General features: G+C 37.2%; 3 protein-coding genes across 3 annotated transcripts; 2 read left to right on the plus strand and 1 right to left on the minus strand.

The window, feature by feature from the left end:
* Positions 1-6,829: 6,829 nt before the first annotated feature.
* On the plus strand, positions 6,830-8,101 carry MELLADRAFT_39595 (uncharacterized protein; the record flags this gene model as incomplete). The annotated part of the gene is made up of 5 exons (XM_007416007.1): positions 6,830-6,901; positions 6,972-7,198; positions 7,272-7,540; positions 7,651-7,781; positions 7,904-8,101. The coding sequence occupies 5 exons, from the start codon at positions 6,830-6,832 to the stop codon at positions 8,099-8,101; spliced, it is 897 nt and encodes a 298-aa protein (XP_007416069.1).
* Positions 8,102-9,355: 1,254 nt separating this feature from the next.
* MlpCel7A1.3 (family 7 glycoside hydrolase) lies at positions 9,356-10,920 on the plus strand (the record flags this gene model as incomplete). The annotated part of the gene is made up of 3 exons (XM_007416008.1): positions 9,356-9,970; positions 10,051-10,618; positions 10,697-10,920. The coding sequence occupies 3 exons, from the start codon at positions 9,356-9,358 to the stop codon at positions 10,918-10,920; spliced, it is 1,407 nt and encodes a 468-aa protein (XP_007416070.1).
* A 1,684-nt stretch (positions 10,921-12,604) lies between these two features.
* Positions 12,605-14,766, minus strand: MELLADRAFT_111671 (uncharacterized protein; the record flags this gene model as incomplete). The annotated part of the gene is made up of 9 exons (XM_007416045.1): positions 12,605-12,684; positions 12,732-13,014; positions 13,095-13,203; positions 13,276-13,385; positions 13,466-13,517; positions 13,626-13,760; positions 13,854-13,886; positions 13,959-14,163; positions 14,217-14,766. 9 exons carry the CDS (start codon positions 14,764-14,766, stop codon positions 12,605-12,607), a joined length of 1,557 nt encoding a protein of 518 aa, XP_007416107.1.
* Between the last annotated feature and the right edge of the window lie 519 nt (positions 14,767-15,285).

The raw sequence follows: 15,285 nt of genomic DNA on the forward strand, positions 1-15,285 counted from the left end.
ACCAAATGATTTTAATGGGCTCAGCGAGCGTGTATGTATATACTGAGTATGAACCAGTCAACATCTCAAATTGGTCAATTTACAGTGGTACTACAACAAGTGGCACTCAAGCAAAACTTGCTTGAAAATATGATCCGGACTCCGTACGGCTCAAAATCATGACCAGAATCAAATAAACTTATGAAAAATTGTAAAAGATTTCTTAATCAAGAACCAAACCAAAAAAACCATTCCTCCATTGAATCTATAAAATAAATTGCAACCTAAATAAAACCAAAAAAAAAACTACATATGATGATAAGAAATAATAACAATAATGATGAAAAAAAAAAACCCACAACTGTTTTTGGTTTTGGTTAAATCATCAGTATTCATAAAACCAAAAAAAAAAAAAACCTTTCAAGAATCAAGCAAAAGAAAAAGAACGATTTCAAAGAAATATATCCGATATTATATACATATATACACAAATCACAGAAATATAAGAAAATATAAGATTGTATATATGAATGAAGAGAAGATTGTAGAGATAAATGAAGAGAAGATTGCAGAGATAAATGATTGTAGAGATAAATGATTGTAGAGATAAAAATGATTGTAGAGATATAAAAGATTGTAGATGTAAGAAAAAAAGAACGATTTGATTACAAAGAAAAAGAAGTCATGAAGGATCTTATACTTAAACTATATAATCAATATACTTTTATGATTGATTGAATTTATAAAGAAACTAGAAATCTAAATAAAAAATAATAGAACCAAATCAAATCAAAAAGAATAAAGAATGAAGAATAAAGAATGAAGAATAAAGAATGAAGAATAAAGAATGAAGAATAAAGAATGAAGAATAAAGAATGAAGAATAAAGAATAAAGAATGAAGAATGAAGAATGAAGAATGAAGAATGAAGAATGAAGAATAAAGAATAAAGAATCAACAAAAAAACGAATTCCGAAAATCCCAATAAACCACCCCTATTCGATTCTTTCCTATTCGATTCTTTCCTATTCGATTCTTTCCTATTCGATTCTTTCCTATTCGATTCTTTCCTATTCGATTCTTTCCTATTCTTTTCTTTCCTATTCTTTTCTTTCCTATTCTTTTCTTTCCTATTCTTTTCTTTCCTATTCTTCTCTTTCCTATTCTATTCTACTCTATTCTATTCTACTCTTTTCTTTTCTTTCCTCATCTATTTTTAATCTATATCCAAAACCCCTATACATCATCAAACCTCAAGCCCCAAACCCCGTTCTTTTTCTATACCTTCTTTGACTACCTTCCTCTTCAATCAAATCAAATCAAATCCAAAAAAAAAAAATCAATAAATCCCAATCATCTAGCCAAAAAAGTCCCACACACAGCTTCCATCAGCACATCTTCAAACTTTTCAATCCTTATCCCATCTTCTTCCTGCTCTTCCCCATCTTCTTCCCCATCTTCTTCCTGCTCTTCCCCTTCTTCCCCATCTTCCTGCTCTTCCTCTTCCTGTTCCCCTTCCCCTTCTTCTACTTTTCCTTTTCCTTTCTTCTTTAAAACTTCTAATCCGATCCCACTCAAACAACTTCCCTTCATCTTAAACCTAACCTGAACCGGTCCACAATTCCTTCTCACAAACTCATTAGATTCGATTCCATCTGATTCTTCATTCTCTTTCCTTTCTTCACTCTCCCCACTTTCTTCATGCTTCTTAGTAGGATGATTAAACCTTCCTACAATCCTTTGAACACTCCCGTTCAAATCAATCATCCCTATCTTCCATCTCATCCGGTTCTCTTTCTCATCCCATTCTCCTGCTGGAATCACTTGAAGACTTTCGATTTCTTTTCGTATCAAATGTGAAGGTTTGGTTTGGAAATCATTCGGATTATAAAGTATACTACTCATTTCGAATCCTTCAATTTCGATTCCTCTCTTCTCTTCTTGATCTTGATCTTGATCTTTAGAAAATCCTTGAAAATTCATATTCCTTTCGTAGCTTAAAATTAATTCTGTTTTAGATTTAAATGCTCTCCATCTAGGCACGACCAAAACAGGCAAGAAAGCTTGAACATAATCTTCTTGATCATCGTCTTCTTGATCCAAACCTTGTTGATCAAAATAAATTCGATACTTTATAATCGTCAATCCATTTCTACCTCCTTCACTCATCTCTTCTTTCTTCATCCCATTGAAATCCACAAGATATTCTCCATGATGATCTTTTCGATTTCCAATCTTTCGAATCGATGGATGTATCCAAGTCACTTTTTCCAATCGATCAAAATTACGTATCTTAAAATAAACCCATCTTGGATTCTTTCGCTCTTCTTCTTCCGGCGCTTCATCAATCAATCCTCTCCAAACTAATTTGATTTCTCCCAATATTAATAGTTTACTAATCCTTCCTTGATCCATCAAAACATTTAAAGTTTCTTTAATGATACCTGTTAATCCATGATGAGCATAGTTAGGTAAATCTCTTGAACTCAAACTTCTTCCTACTTGATTCGATCCTCCATACGAAAAGATTGAAGGATGATTCGGTGCAGATCCATTGAGATGATTAATGGCGGGTGAAAAGGATCGATTCAAGAACGGATTGGTTCCATTAAGACTAGAGGATGGATGATTGGAAGAGAAATGAAAGCCTCCGGCAGTTTGATATGACATTGAAGACACCACACTATTGGCTCGACTCTTCTCTAGTGCTCTTTTGTTTCCATGATGAGGTTCGAAATGAAGTTGTGATAAAGCAGAAGGAGGTTGAGAAAGTGATAAAGCAGAAGGAGGTTGAGAAAGTGATAATGGTTGTGAAGAGGATTCAGAGGTAGGGATCTTCGAACTGTCATCTTCTGTATCACTCTGATTTAAAACTTGAGGTTCTTCTACCGGTGAAGAAAGTGGAATAGACGACATAAACGGATTCGTTCCCACCCTTTTCGGGTTTCTTAAATTCGAATTCGATTGGATTCCTTCTTCTGTTTTCTTCTTCAACATCTTGGCATCTCTTACAAAACTCAATGAAACGTTTTCAGTACTGTTCTCTCGGACTGGATTCGATCCGCTTCGTTGAAGTTGTACTACAGATTGAGTAAACTTGGGAGCATCATATATCGTCATACCTCTACCATCAGCTCTTCTACCTCTTAAACCTGATGCAGATCGACGTTTTGAAATCGCTCGGTTGGTAGAAGATCCAAGAGAGTTTTGAGAGGGACCAGATGAGAGTGTGTTTTGAATCTTTTGAAATGCAGCTATTCTTTCAGAATCAGATTCATAGATCGGACTTGAAGAAGTGGGTTTAATAGCAACTTGAGCTAAAGCACCTAATGCACCTGTTGATCGACTGTTTCTGACACTAGAATGAGAAGAAGAAGAAGAAAAACACGTCAATTGAATTCTTTAAATCAATGATGATCGAACTAAAAGATTTACTTTTTATACACCCCTTGGTTTCCTCGATTCGGATTAGGATCTTCTTCCTCTTCCAAGACCTCTGATGATTTCCCATGATGACTCTCCCAAGGCTTCCGATCTCGATCATCAGGTGGAATAGTAAAACCTTCAGCATCTACTCTTGTATGGTCAAGTGTATTCGAGATCACTGGAAGAGGTGGAACCTCATCTGGATGTAAAGGAGGAGGTAAAGAAGGAGCCGAACGAGACGCTTTCCGTTTAGGAAGAATTGTAGATGAATTCAAGTGTAATGAACCTAATCTTCCGTTTCTAGAAGGCGTATGTTCTTCTTCTTCAATGGGTTCTTCTTCTACTCCATTTTCCATTTCTGACATATTGTATAGATTAGATTGACATGGGCCGGATGTTGAATTAGCTCCACTTGAGTTTCGATGATGAGTTGGACGAGCAGGAATCGAATGTCCTGGAAGATTGTAAGAAGAGTGGGACATTTTCGATCGATGGCCTTCTCCGAGACGTGCTGCAAATGATTGTCTTGCCTGTGAGATGGTGGACTCATCCCCCGAGTTACGCGCAAGGAGATTGGTGAAACGTGATTTGCTGAAGATCTTGTCAGTCAGAGAATGTGATGAACCTGGCTTTGCGTTTGAACTGATCGATCGAGACGAAGGGCTAGTACGTAGGCGAGTTAGAGTACCAGGTGAACCGACTCGTTGCGCGTAGGACATCGATTTGCTAGCTGTTGGATATAGAGGGTCTGACTGAAAGATCAGCGATGGAATTCAAATGAAGAAGAGCTGTGTACTGACATGGCTGACGTTGCACATATAGATCGCGTGACGGTAAGGAACAAGTGGAGGCGTCCACTTCCATGGTATCCGATCGAACCGGAGCAGAGACGTTGGGTGTAGTAAGTTGATTGATTGAGGTGTGATTAGGATGATGGGTAGATGCAGAGGATGTCATGTGATTTCGAGTTCGATGACCAGGTTCAGATAGACTTGCAGATAAGAATTCAGCGAGAGCAGTGGTATGCTCCCGATCAGCAGACGTATGTAAAGGATGACGAGGTTTGAGTGGATTAGATGAAGGAGCTGAGTAATGAGATCCTGGAGAGCTAGGAGTATGTTGAGAATCGAGATGATCACCATTAGGAGAACGAGGCTCAGCTACAGTCTGAGTAATAAGTCCATTTCTAATGACAAATCTTTCCATTTCTTCTCTACAATTAAAACTGATTAAATTGGACATTGATCGTTCAAAGATTTCGAGTTTTTCACGATGATGATCAGATTGAATGGTCTCAAACTTGGTTAAAGTCTCAATGAGATTCAAGAGTCTTGTTTGATCGAATCTTTGATAAGAATCATAAATCATAGGAGCTTGATCAATATAAAGTTGTTTAGCTTGATTTAAATTCTTTTGTTCTTCTGTTAAACGAAGTTGTAAGTTTTGAATTTTTTTAATATTACTCGTCCTATTAAGTTTAGCTTTAGATTTATGCCATTTAGCTTCTAAATCTTCACAATTCTGAATGGTCAGATTTAAATTATCTTCTAAACTCGTGATCTGAGACCAATTCAAATGAGTTAGAGTATCGAAATTACGAAATGAAGATTCAACTTGAGCATGAACTTTAATCTGGAATTTAGCATGAGAATCCATGATATCGATCAATTCAGATTGAAGTAATTGTTTGATTTTTGAAATCCCACCCAGGATTTCTTCTTCTTCATTTGTGGTGGTGATACTTGAATGAGCTTGATTTCCAAGATTAAAGATTCCATTTGGTTTGTTGGATAGTTTTAATAAAGATTTCACATATTGATCTTCGATGGATAATCGATCTTTAAAATAATCTGATAATTCTTCATTGAAATGTTTAGCTGATTTGAGTCGATCGATCAGAGTGTTATGAGCTTTTCTAGGTGGAAGTGACTAGATATCGAATGATGAAAGTGAAAGTAAAAGTCAGTTTGATGGATTGATTCAGATGAGAATGATAGATTACCGAGAAAGCATAAGTGTATAAGTTATCAGGTATTTCATTTTGATTTTGATTTTGATTTTGATTTGATTGTTGAGATTGAGAAAGTGTCGCCATAAGTGAGAAGTGAGAAGTGGATGGATGAGTGATGGGTGATGGAAGTGATACGGTAAATCTGAAGAGTAGAATTTAGATTTGGTAATTTGAAATTTCAAATCACAACATGTCAACTTGAATTTCCATCAGATTTCACAAATGCTTACATACTCAATCGCACTCACTCTAGTCTCTGACTCAGCATTGATTACTTATCTCCTTCGATCATTCTCATGATGAATTGATTCAATCCAAACTCTGTACTTAACCTTAAAAAGAATTGTGATCCAACTACAAATAAATCAAGATGAATGCCACCATATACCAATGTTTTGTTTCATTTGTTTTTTCATTATTTATCGATTCATCACATCACACCAAAATATAAAAAACAGAAAAAAAAAAAGACCAGGATTAAATTTTCAACTGATCAACATTTGTAAAGCCTTTACTATATAACCAAAGACATTTTTATAACTATCTTACAACATAGGGTTTTAAGTTTATCATAAGTTTAAACTCATACACTCCTACAAGAAAATCATATAAATTTCAATCAACAGATCACTTTTATAATCTTGATCATTTAACTCAAAACCTAGGATAGAGAGATAGAGATATATTTTTTTCAATGGTTTTTTAAAAGAATACTGGATCGATTCTGAAGATTAATAAATCCAAGTTTCGAATCAAATTCATCAATAGATCTAAACCGCCCCAAAAAAAATCATCAGTCTTTCTTTCTTTGGTGGGTTTGATAGGTTTTTTTAGAGGATGTAGATTACCTTTTCTTTAGTTGAGTTTTCCAATAGATGTCTTGTAGGTTTGGAGATGATAGTATGATTCCGATTGTTATGATTATGAATGAGATTGATAATTGAATGATTAGCTAGAAAAGAACAAGAAAAAGATGATGATGATTAGTTTTTTGAGAGAAAGAATTCGGTGTGGGTTCAAGAAGAGAAGAGAAGTACATTGGTTGATGGAATGTAATTTAATGTTGTACTACCGTGTAAAAGAACTATCGATCAAAAAAGAAAAAGCATTTGAATCGTAAGTTGATGTTGGTTTTGATTTGTTGAAAGAAATTACAAACTTCTTTCTGCATAAACTGAGTAAGCTGAGTTTAAGAATAAACCAGAACCGATCAGTAAAAGCATTCGATTGAAGAACATCTTGAGGTTTTTAGTACTTGGTCATGACTCATCAAGCAGCCAGAGACAGAGACAGAGACAGAGACAGAGACAGAGAGAAGAGAATGAAACCTCGATATAGTGATCGAATGCTTACATGTAACACTCATCACTTCTTCAAAGACTTTGTCATAAAACAGTTCATCAACTGATCCAAGATGACCAGACTTCTTAAATCAGTTCAACGAGCATTCAACAAGATATCACCCACTTCATTAGCTGAAAAATGGGTAAGACCTTTATCCAAAAACCAAACCATCATCACCAACTAATCTCTTAACTTGATGTTCATTTCAATAGGATAACACAGGCATCTTAATCGAATCACCTATTGAAAACAAATCATTAACAAATGTATTATTGACGATTGATTTAACTAAAGCAGTCTTACTGGAAGCTTTAGATCAACGTTTTAAGATTGGTGTGATTGTAACTTATCATCCGATTATCTTTAAACCTTTAAAATCGATTACTACTCAAGATCATTTACAAGAAATCTTATTGAATTGTATTACCAATGGAATTAGGTAACTTCATTAAATCTTTTCTCATCAACCAAAACAATAAGCTCATCTTGCTTTCTCTTTTGGTTTGGTTTAGTGTTTATTCTCCACATACTAGCTTAGATTCAGTCATCGGTGGTATCAATGATCATCTATGTCAAATCGTTTCAACCAATCCATCCAATCCAAATCCAAATCCAGCTTCTCATCATGAAATTTTTTCTATCAATGGTGAATTGATTAATGGGATTCCCTTGGAAGGGATCGGAATGGGCTCTGGTCGTAGGGTTACATTTAAGTCAGATCAACAAGTTAGTTTAATGGAAATCGTTAATCGGTGTAAAGTAGGACTTAATCTTTCACATGGTTTGTAATTTTTCGTTTTTTCATTTTTTCGAAATCCTGGTTCTTACTTTAATTTAATCTTTTTCCAAGAACTTTGACTGATATCTTACAAAGCAATCTGGTTTTCGTAGTTCAACTTGCTCGGTCTAGTGTTGGTCAGTCTTTGATTCGATCAGTGGGTGTTTGTGCTGGATCAGGTGCTTCGATCTGTGAAGCTCTTGGAACATCCTGTGATGTGTTTCTGACCGGAGAAATGTCTCATGTAAGTGTTCTAATGACTTCCAAAAAAAATCACCTTCTTGATTCAATCTTGATGACAAGAATCAGATGAAAAGAGAGATTCGAGTCTGATGATGGGTTTTTTTGGGGGGGTTGGTTGAACAGCATGAAGTCTTAAGAGCAAATGCGCGTGGGGTTCATGTGATTTTGACTTCGCATTCGAATTCAGAAAGGTTCTTTCTTGGAAAGGTTTTAAAGGATAGGTTAAGAGAACTTTTGCGTGAGGATCAGAAGGATGAACAGGGAGATCGATGGGATGTGGTTGTTAGCTCTGAGGATCGAGATCCATTGGTGGTGGTTTAGGCTCTGAGGTCTTGATCTGATCGTCAAGTTGGCTCATGATCAATTTATTCAGAACTCATGGCTTTAACTGGATTACAATCACACTCAAGATTATTGAAGTCGCAAAGGACGAGTGTCAGAGAAAGGTTCGATGATCTCACGTGGCTAAACCGATTTGAAAAGAATGAGATCCTTTGCTTGTGGTGGTTCGTGTGAAACAGGGACTATGTGACTTACAGAAACCTTCCAAAACTCGTGGGGTCAGGATAAACGGTCCTGGAAACTGTTGGTGGAGAAGATGTGGATCCTCAAGGCAATCAAAAGAGATGGAAAGATTAGACCCCAGAGAAAGGACGGGATTTGATTTCTAAAGTGTCATTCTCCAGGATAATACATTCATCGAGAACTGGTCTATTGGCAGTATCAGATCACGGTCGATGACTATTGAAGTAGAATTGAGAATACCATCAGTTTACAATCACCAAGTGAATTCCGTAAAAGTCTTTTGCAAAGTCGGGTAGACTAAAAGAATTTGAAGATCAGCTGATGACTTGACCCTATCCATAACCAAAGTCTTAAACAGATGCAGGAAGAGGCCAGGTTCTCTTGATATCTAAATTGGGATAAGTTTGATATTTTGCCACGTTCATCTTGCCACGACAGTACAACCAAGGGGTTCAATTGCAACGATACTACTCGTGATTGGTACATACTTCACCTTGTCCCTCTCTATAGTCGCCTAGACTTTAATTGCATACCACCACAAAAGGGATCTTCTCTGATCTGCTTCACTTCTGTCACATCATATTCGAGCTGATTGTGTGATGATACAATAAGCGCAGCGCTGGGTTTTAGGGTCTGTCGTTATACGCCAAAAGATGATCCGCAAGGATTTTCAGCAAAAACCCTGCCTACCATCTTGAATGTTGACCCTACAGAATGATGAATGAGAAAAAGTAGCTACTTCACGTTGAAATATATGTAGTGGAATTTCGTATAAAGACGTGGTCAAAGTGGATGGCTTTTTGATTCTTTCCTCAGACCTCATTCTTTCTTTCATATATCGTTTCATTCATCAGACTGAGTCAATTTACTTTGCACCAATTCTTTCAAATTTTCAACTTTTTTCTCAACACAAGTTTTTCCACATACTCCTTTCACTTACCAAAACAAGTTTTTCTTTACGTTTGATTCGTCTGCTAAGCAGTTTACCTACATCCACTTTTTTTACTTTTTGCTCTTTCGCATCCATCCATCATGGTTTCTTCAAACAAGATGTCATTTGTTTTTGCTGCTGTACTTGTTCATCTTCTTGGATTCGGACAAGGTCAATTAGCCGGAACCAACACAGCTGAAAACCCACCTGCTCTTTCCTTCCAGACTTGTACCAAAGGAGGTGGTTGTCAAAAAACCGCATCAAAGGTTACACTCGATGCAAATTGGCGATGGCTTCATGCAGCCAATACTTCAAGTAACTGTTATACTGGACAAACTTGGGATAAAACGCTTTGTAGTGATCCGACAAAGTGTGCAACGAGTTGTGCACTTGATGGAGCTGATTATCCTGGAACCTATGGTATCACTTCTACGGGTGACGCTCTCAAGATGAAGTTTGTTACTCATGGTCCTTATTCTACTAACATCGGATCTCGAGTTTATATGATGGCTGGTGATGATAAGTATAAGATGTTTAAACTTAAGAATCAAGAATTCACCTTTGATGTAGATGTTAGTAACTTACCTTGTGGTATCAATGGAGCTCTTTACTTTGCTGAGATGTCTGAAGATGGTGGATTGAAAGAGTTTCCAACTAACAAGGCTGGTGCTAAGTATGGTACGGGTTATTGTGATGCTCAATGCCCTCATGATGTCAAGTTCATTGATGGAAAGGTAAGATTAGAATCAATCTTATTTAAAAAAAATTCTTTTGATTTTATTTATTACTAACATCTCATTTCGTTTTCATCTAGGCTAATGTTGAGAATTGGAAACCATCTGCTACGGACATGAATTCAGGAACTGGAAGTGTTGGATCTTGTTGTTACGAGATGGACATCTGGGAAGCCAACTCAGCCTCTCAAGCTTTCACTGCTCATACTTGTAAAGGTCTTACTGGTCCCAAGAGTTGTACAGGAGCATTATGTGGTGATAGTCCAGCAAACAGATATGGTGGACTCTGTGACAAGGATGGATGTGATTATGCTTCCTATCGACTTGGAAATCATGGATTCTATGGACCTGGTAAACGCATCGATACTACTAAAAAGTTTACCGTCGTCACTCAATTCATTACTAAAGATCATACTGCAACTGGTGAATTGGTTGAGATCCGTCGATTATATGTTCAAAATGGAAAAGTCATTGGTAATTCTCGTAGTCGTGGTCCTGAATTGAAGAAATTCGATTCGATCACTGATGCTTATTGTGAAGCTGAGAAGAAACTTTTTGATGATAAGAATGATTTTACGGCTAAAGGTGGTCTTAAAGCTATGGGTGCTGCAATGCAAAGAGGAATGGTTTTGGTCATGAGTCTTTGGGGTAAGTTGATCCAACAGATTCAATTCTTTCTAGTTCTAGTTCTATTACTGATTCTTAATTCTTTTTTTCTCTTAATAGACGATCACGATGCCAACTTGCTTTGGTTACAATCCAATTATCCTCTCAACAAGGGAAACAAACCTGGTGTGTCTCGAGGAAACTGTGATCCGGCTTCAGGTGTGCCCAAGACAGTTGAAGGTGCCCACCCCGATGCTTCGGTTGAGTACTCCAACATCAGATTTGGAGATATCGGTTCTACTTACACTGCCGCTAGTACTACTGCTTCAAGTTCTCATGAATGATTAGCTATTTCATGATCTGTCTTTTTCCTAGCTCATCGCCTCGATCCCGCGTTTGATTCTTCTGCTTCACTTGTATCTCTTTTCTCTGTTTCACATCCTTTCATCATCTAGGCTCATTTGTTACTTTTGATCTTGTGCTTTATCATAGTTTCAATCCTTCATGTATCTTACTCATAACTGTTGTCGATCACTTGATGAGAATAAACACACTCCTTCAACTTGTTCTCTTTCACAGACTCGTATCGTTACAATTGGCAGGTGATTGAAGTCGTTCCTTCGCTAACCCATGCCGTGTCCACAAATTGTCATCGACCGATGCCACCAGATTCATACGCTCAAACTGTTTTTCCTTGGCAGACAGATCAATCACTCAAGGCCTTTATGTACCTTTGTGATCTGAAAAGACGCCAATCAAATCAACATTTCTACCCTGTTTGACAATTTTCTATATAAGAGTCAAGAGGCCCCAGCAATAAGTTGATCATACAAGATTTCCCAGTTCTGAACAGTAAAACAAGTAAGGATCACATTTGATAATCTTTCTTGCACTCTGGCATAAATACACATTTCAGGTCGAGAGTTTGGTCTGATCTGAAAGTCCATCAACTTTTTCAGAATCCAACGCGATTTTTTATTTTCTCTTACCCGATTATCACAAGTTAGATTCAAAGTCATTGTTAACTTTCTCGATACCCATGATCAATGGCACAATTTTTTTTGCCACTCAAGACCAAAATCCGACTTTGATGTTTTAGGGTGGTGCATTGGATTAGCTTGGCAAGCAGTGGTGCTACAGGGTTAAAATCTAGTGGATTCGAAAGCCCTTATCCAGGCGCATCGTTTGCGCTCCTGTACTTGTCGACAAGGTATACTTAGTGTAGTCCTTCTATGGCCCAAAAACTTGATGAAAAAAGTCGGATTTTGGGTCAGACACATCCATGGGCACATTCCATGGTCCTGTATCGAGCCACCGAATTCTAATCATACATTTACTTGATACAGTTTAACTTTCAGGCAAGTAGAGACGATTCTTCAATCCTTCATGTTAGAGCTATCTTCTCGGATTGACTGATCACATCGTAGCTCAGGTCAAGTAGAGGCACATGCGTATTTGAATTCCATTGCTATGTATACAAATATCCAGAGTTCAAATTGATAAAAAGAGGATAACTGACAGATGATCTATTTACATGATACACTTGAAAGACTTACTCAACGGAGACAATCATGACCTATGATAGGTATGATTTTGTAATCTCTTTCGTTTTTTATACATACAATGTATTGTCCGGAAAAAAATACCTATAAACTTATGATTTGTAACAGAATGAAATGAGATGAGATGAGAGAAAGAGAAGAGAAAGAGAGAGAAAGCTTTTGAACAACATTGAATGGTAATACATAACGAGCCAAAAGAAAATTGTCCTTATGAATTGAGAATTGAAATGAAAGAAAAATGAAAGAAAAATGTTAGATCTTGTATTATCTTCTAAGATTTAAAAAGTTGTCCATGAATGAGATTTGAAAAGATTCTAAAGTAAAAGGTCAGAGAGTTGAAAGAATTGTTTTTGGATCCTATGCGTCCCATATAGATCCCTGTTTTAAAACAAACGTCAGCTAGAAGACATGAGTTTTAAGTCCACAATATGAGACTTCACTAACAAAAAGTGGTATTTTTTTCGCTCTAGAAGCTTGCAAGACTGTCTTGTTCAACGCTGGACTGCCAATGAAGAGTGCCACTATTGATAAACAATGGACCAAAAACTATCAGAGAAATTATAAACACAAAGTTTTTCAATCTACAAACCCACCTTCAGCATCCCATGATTTAAAAATGTTTTCAAGTACTGAAACTACATCAGGTCTACCACGAGGTCCACGTGTGTCCCAAATGATACGACGTTCATTCGGAATTTTGGTTGTGAGCAAACTCAACAATTCTTCTCCATAAGTCTTCTCCAGGTTAGGACCAATCCAAATCAAGAACCAATCTGAGTGTTGTATACAAGTAGAGGCTACAGCCCCGATACCAGATCCTGTACAAATCGCTACTCCTCGTCTGAACATCCTTGAGAAGTATGGTAATCCGCATGGCTAAGACGATGTCCGATAAATCATTTACTTATCAGTGATCAATGCTATATTCTCAACGCATATCTCTTCGAATCATTTACCTTCCATCGCTTGGTGTAGAGCTTCTCCGGTCTTTCGGTGTTCAAGCTTCGAGTGAAATTGCCCTGGACGGCAGCCACAATATAATGGCAGTCTGCATCTTTTCCTTCACTAGTTTGAACCAAACAAATCAAACTAAGATTATGAAAAATCACCACCAAATCTTTGAGTACTCTCACGAACCTAATAGAGCCAAAGATGTGCCATTCTTTTAGCCCACCTCTTGAGATTCGAGTGTGTAGACCTGAAGTTAAACCTCCGGGAAGTCGAATTACCGAAGAAGTAACAGAATCCTGTCATTTATAAACAAAGGAAGAGAACTGGTTCAGAACAATTATAAGTTTCTATAAGGTCTTTTTCGAGAGAATCTCACCGTCAAGTGCTCCACGGGAACTTTAGCCACTGTGATCCATGCAGCAAAGATACTACAAAAAAAATCAAAAAGAAAGAAAACCAAAGATATCAACTCTGCAGCCTTGGCAAGAAATTTGAATGTATCATTGATTTTGTAATTTTTAGAAGAAAACACTCACAAAAGAAAAATAGCCAGCAAGAACCACATCTCTGGTGAAGTAGCTAAGCTTATTGAATCTATTTCCCACTCTTGTGAATATACATTCCAAAATTTTGAAAGTATTACAAAGGTCAAAGTGAATAAGATTCCTATCCTGAAAAACAAAACACACAAGATTCGAGAGCATGATTAGTCTCAGTTGATTGAGTTTCATTTATTATTGCGTATAAAGGGGGAAAATACTTACCAGCCCATAAAACGGTGAATCATTTCAAAAGCACTGATGAGAGTGGAAAGCGAATAAATCGGTAAGCATTTGAAGTCCAAAAAATGTAAGTAGGGATGTATTTACTTGTGGTATGGACCTCGAAAGACTGGGAAAGCACTGATTGAGAGAATAGAGACGCAAAGGACGCAAGCAGATAAAGAAGCCAAAACAGCTGGATGATATAATTGGTGAAATCGTATGTGATGAACAAAAGATGACACAAGCCAGCATAAAGCTGCAATTCCACATCCGCTATGAAGTCCACCTGAACCACGGGGAGAGATTGAGCCTTTTCAGTCAAAAATAAGACACTGTTTAAATACTGATTAATTGAAAACTTACCGATATGATATAGAAGACCGACGACTGTCGTCCGCATTCGGATAGGGAAGGAAGGACGAAAGATTTTGATGGCTAACCAGTATAAAAACCGAAGGGTCCATTCACTACGAATGGCTATTGCGCAGAGTATATTACCGACTACCAGACTCCCAACACAACATGTCGCCGCTGGCCAAAGTCCTGCAATTTCGAGAGTGCTCCCAACAAAGTTTAATACAACAACGACTACTAAGATTTGACGATAAGGAGTAAACCAAGTTCGAAATCGTAACCAAGGAGTGACTTTTACTGTAGTAGTAGCCGGTACAGTTGACTCTTTTGGAAGACTTGTAGGTTTTTCTCTTGTCTCATGTCTTTCACGTTCAAAGGTGAGGATCGTAGAAGTGCATGATAAACTAGAAGATCTGTTTGAGAGATGTGGTTGTCGGGGTTCCGGTAAATGTACGCTTACTGGTCGATTCTGCTGAGGGATTTCGTTCCCAAGTCTTAAACCTTCTTCAAGTTCAGGAATCTCAATACAAACATTCTCTTTAGGTTCAAGGTTATGCATGAGTGAATTAGAAAAAAAAAGATGAGATCTAGTAAATATCTTGAGGAAATTCAAAAATTTATCGATGGCCTTACAAAACTTTGCCAATTATTTTAAAAGTTGAGATACAGTAGAAAGGTCTATGAGATATGAAGAAGTATCAAAGACCGGTATTTATAGATGAACTCTGATACGAAGAAGAGGAAACCAATGTGGAGTCGAAAAGCCAGAAGCTTTTCAAGTTGAAAGGACTTTGCAGATAGCCAAGGAAGGGATCTGGCACTAGGAGGTAGTGGTGGAGTGGTGGAGGAATAGACTCTATGGAAATGTCAAGATGTATACAGATTTAGTGATTCTTGAAAGCGATGGAGAAATGGTACGATGAAAGAGAACAACAGGTACGATAGTCTTTATAGAGATCTAGCCTGCACAGGAGTTGGCCAGACCACTCCATACTCGAACCCATATTTCATCCATGAGAACGACAAGAGCTTGGGGTGGCCGAGGGTAAGAGAGAGAAGAAAGATTCGACCATAGCAG

Source organism: Melampsora larici-populina (assembly GCF_000204055.1).
Source record: "Melampsora larici-populina 98AG31 unplaced genomic scaffold MELLAscaffold_56, whole genome shotgun sequence".
Taxonomy (NCBI): Eukaryota; Fungi; Basidiomycota; class Pucciniomycetes; order Pucciniales; family Melampsoraceae; genus Melampsora; species Melampsora laricis-populina.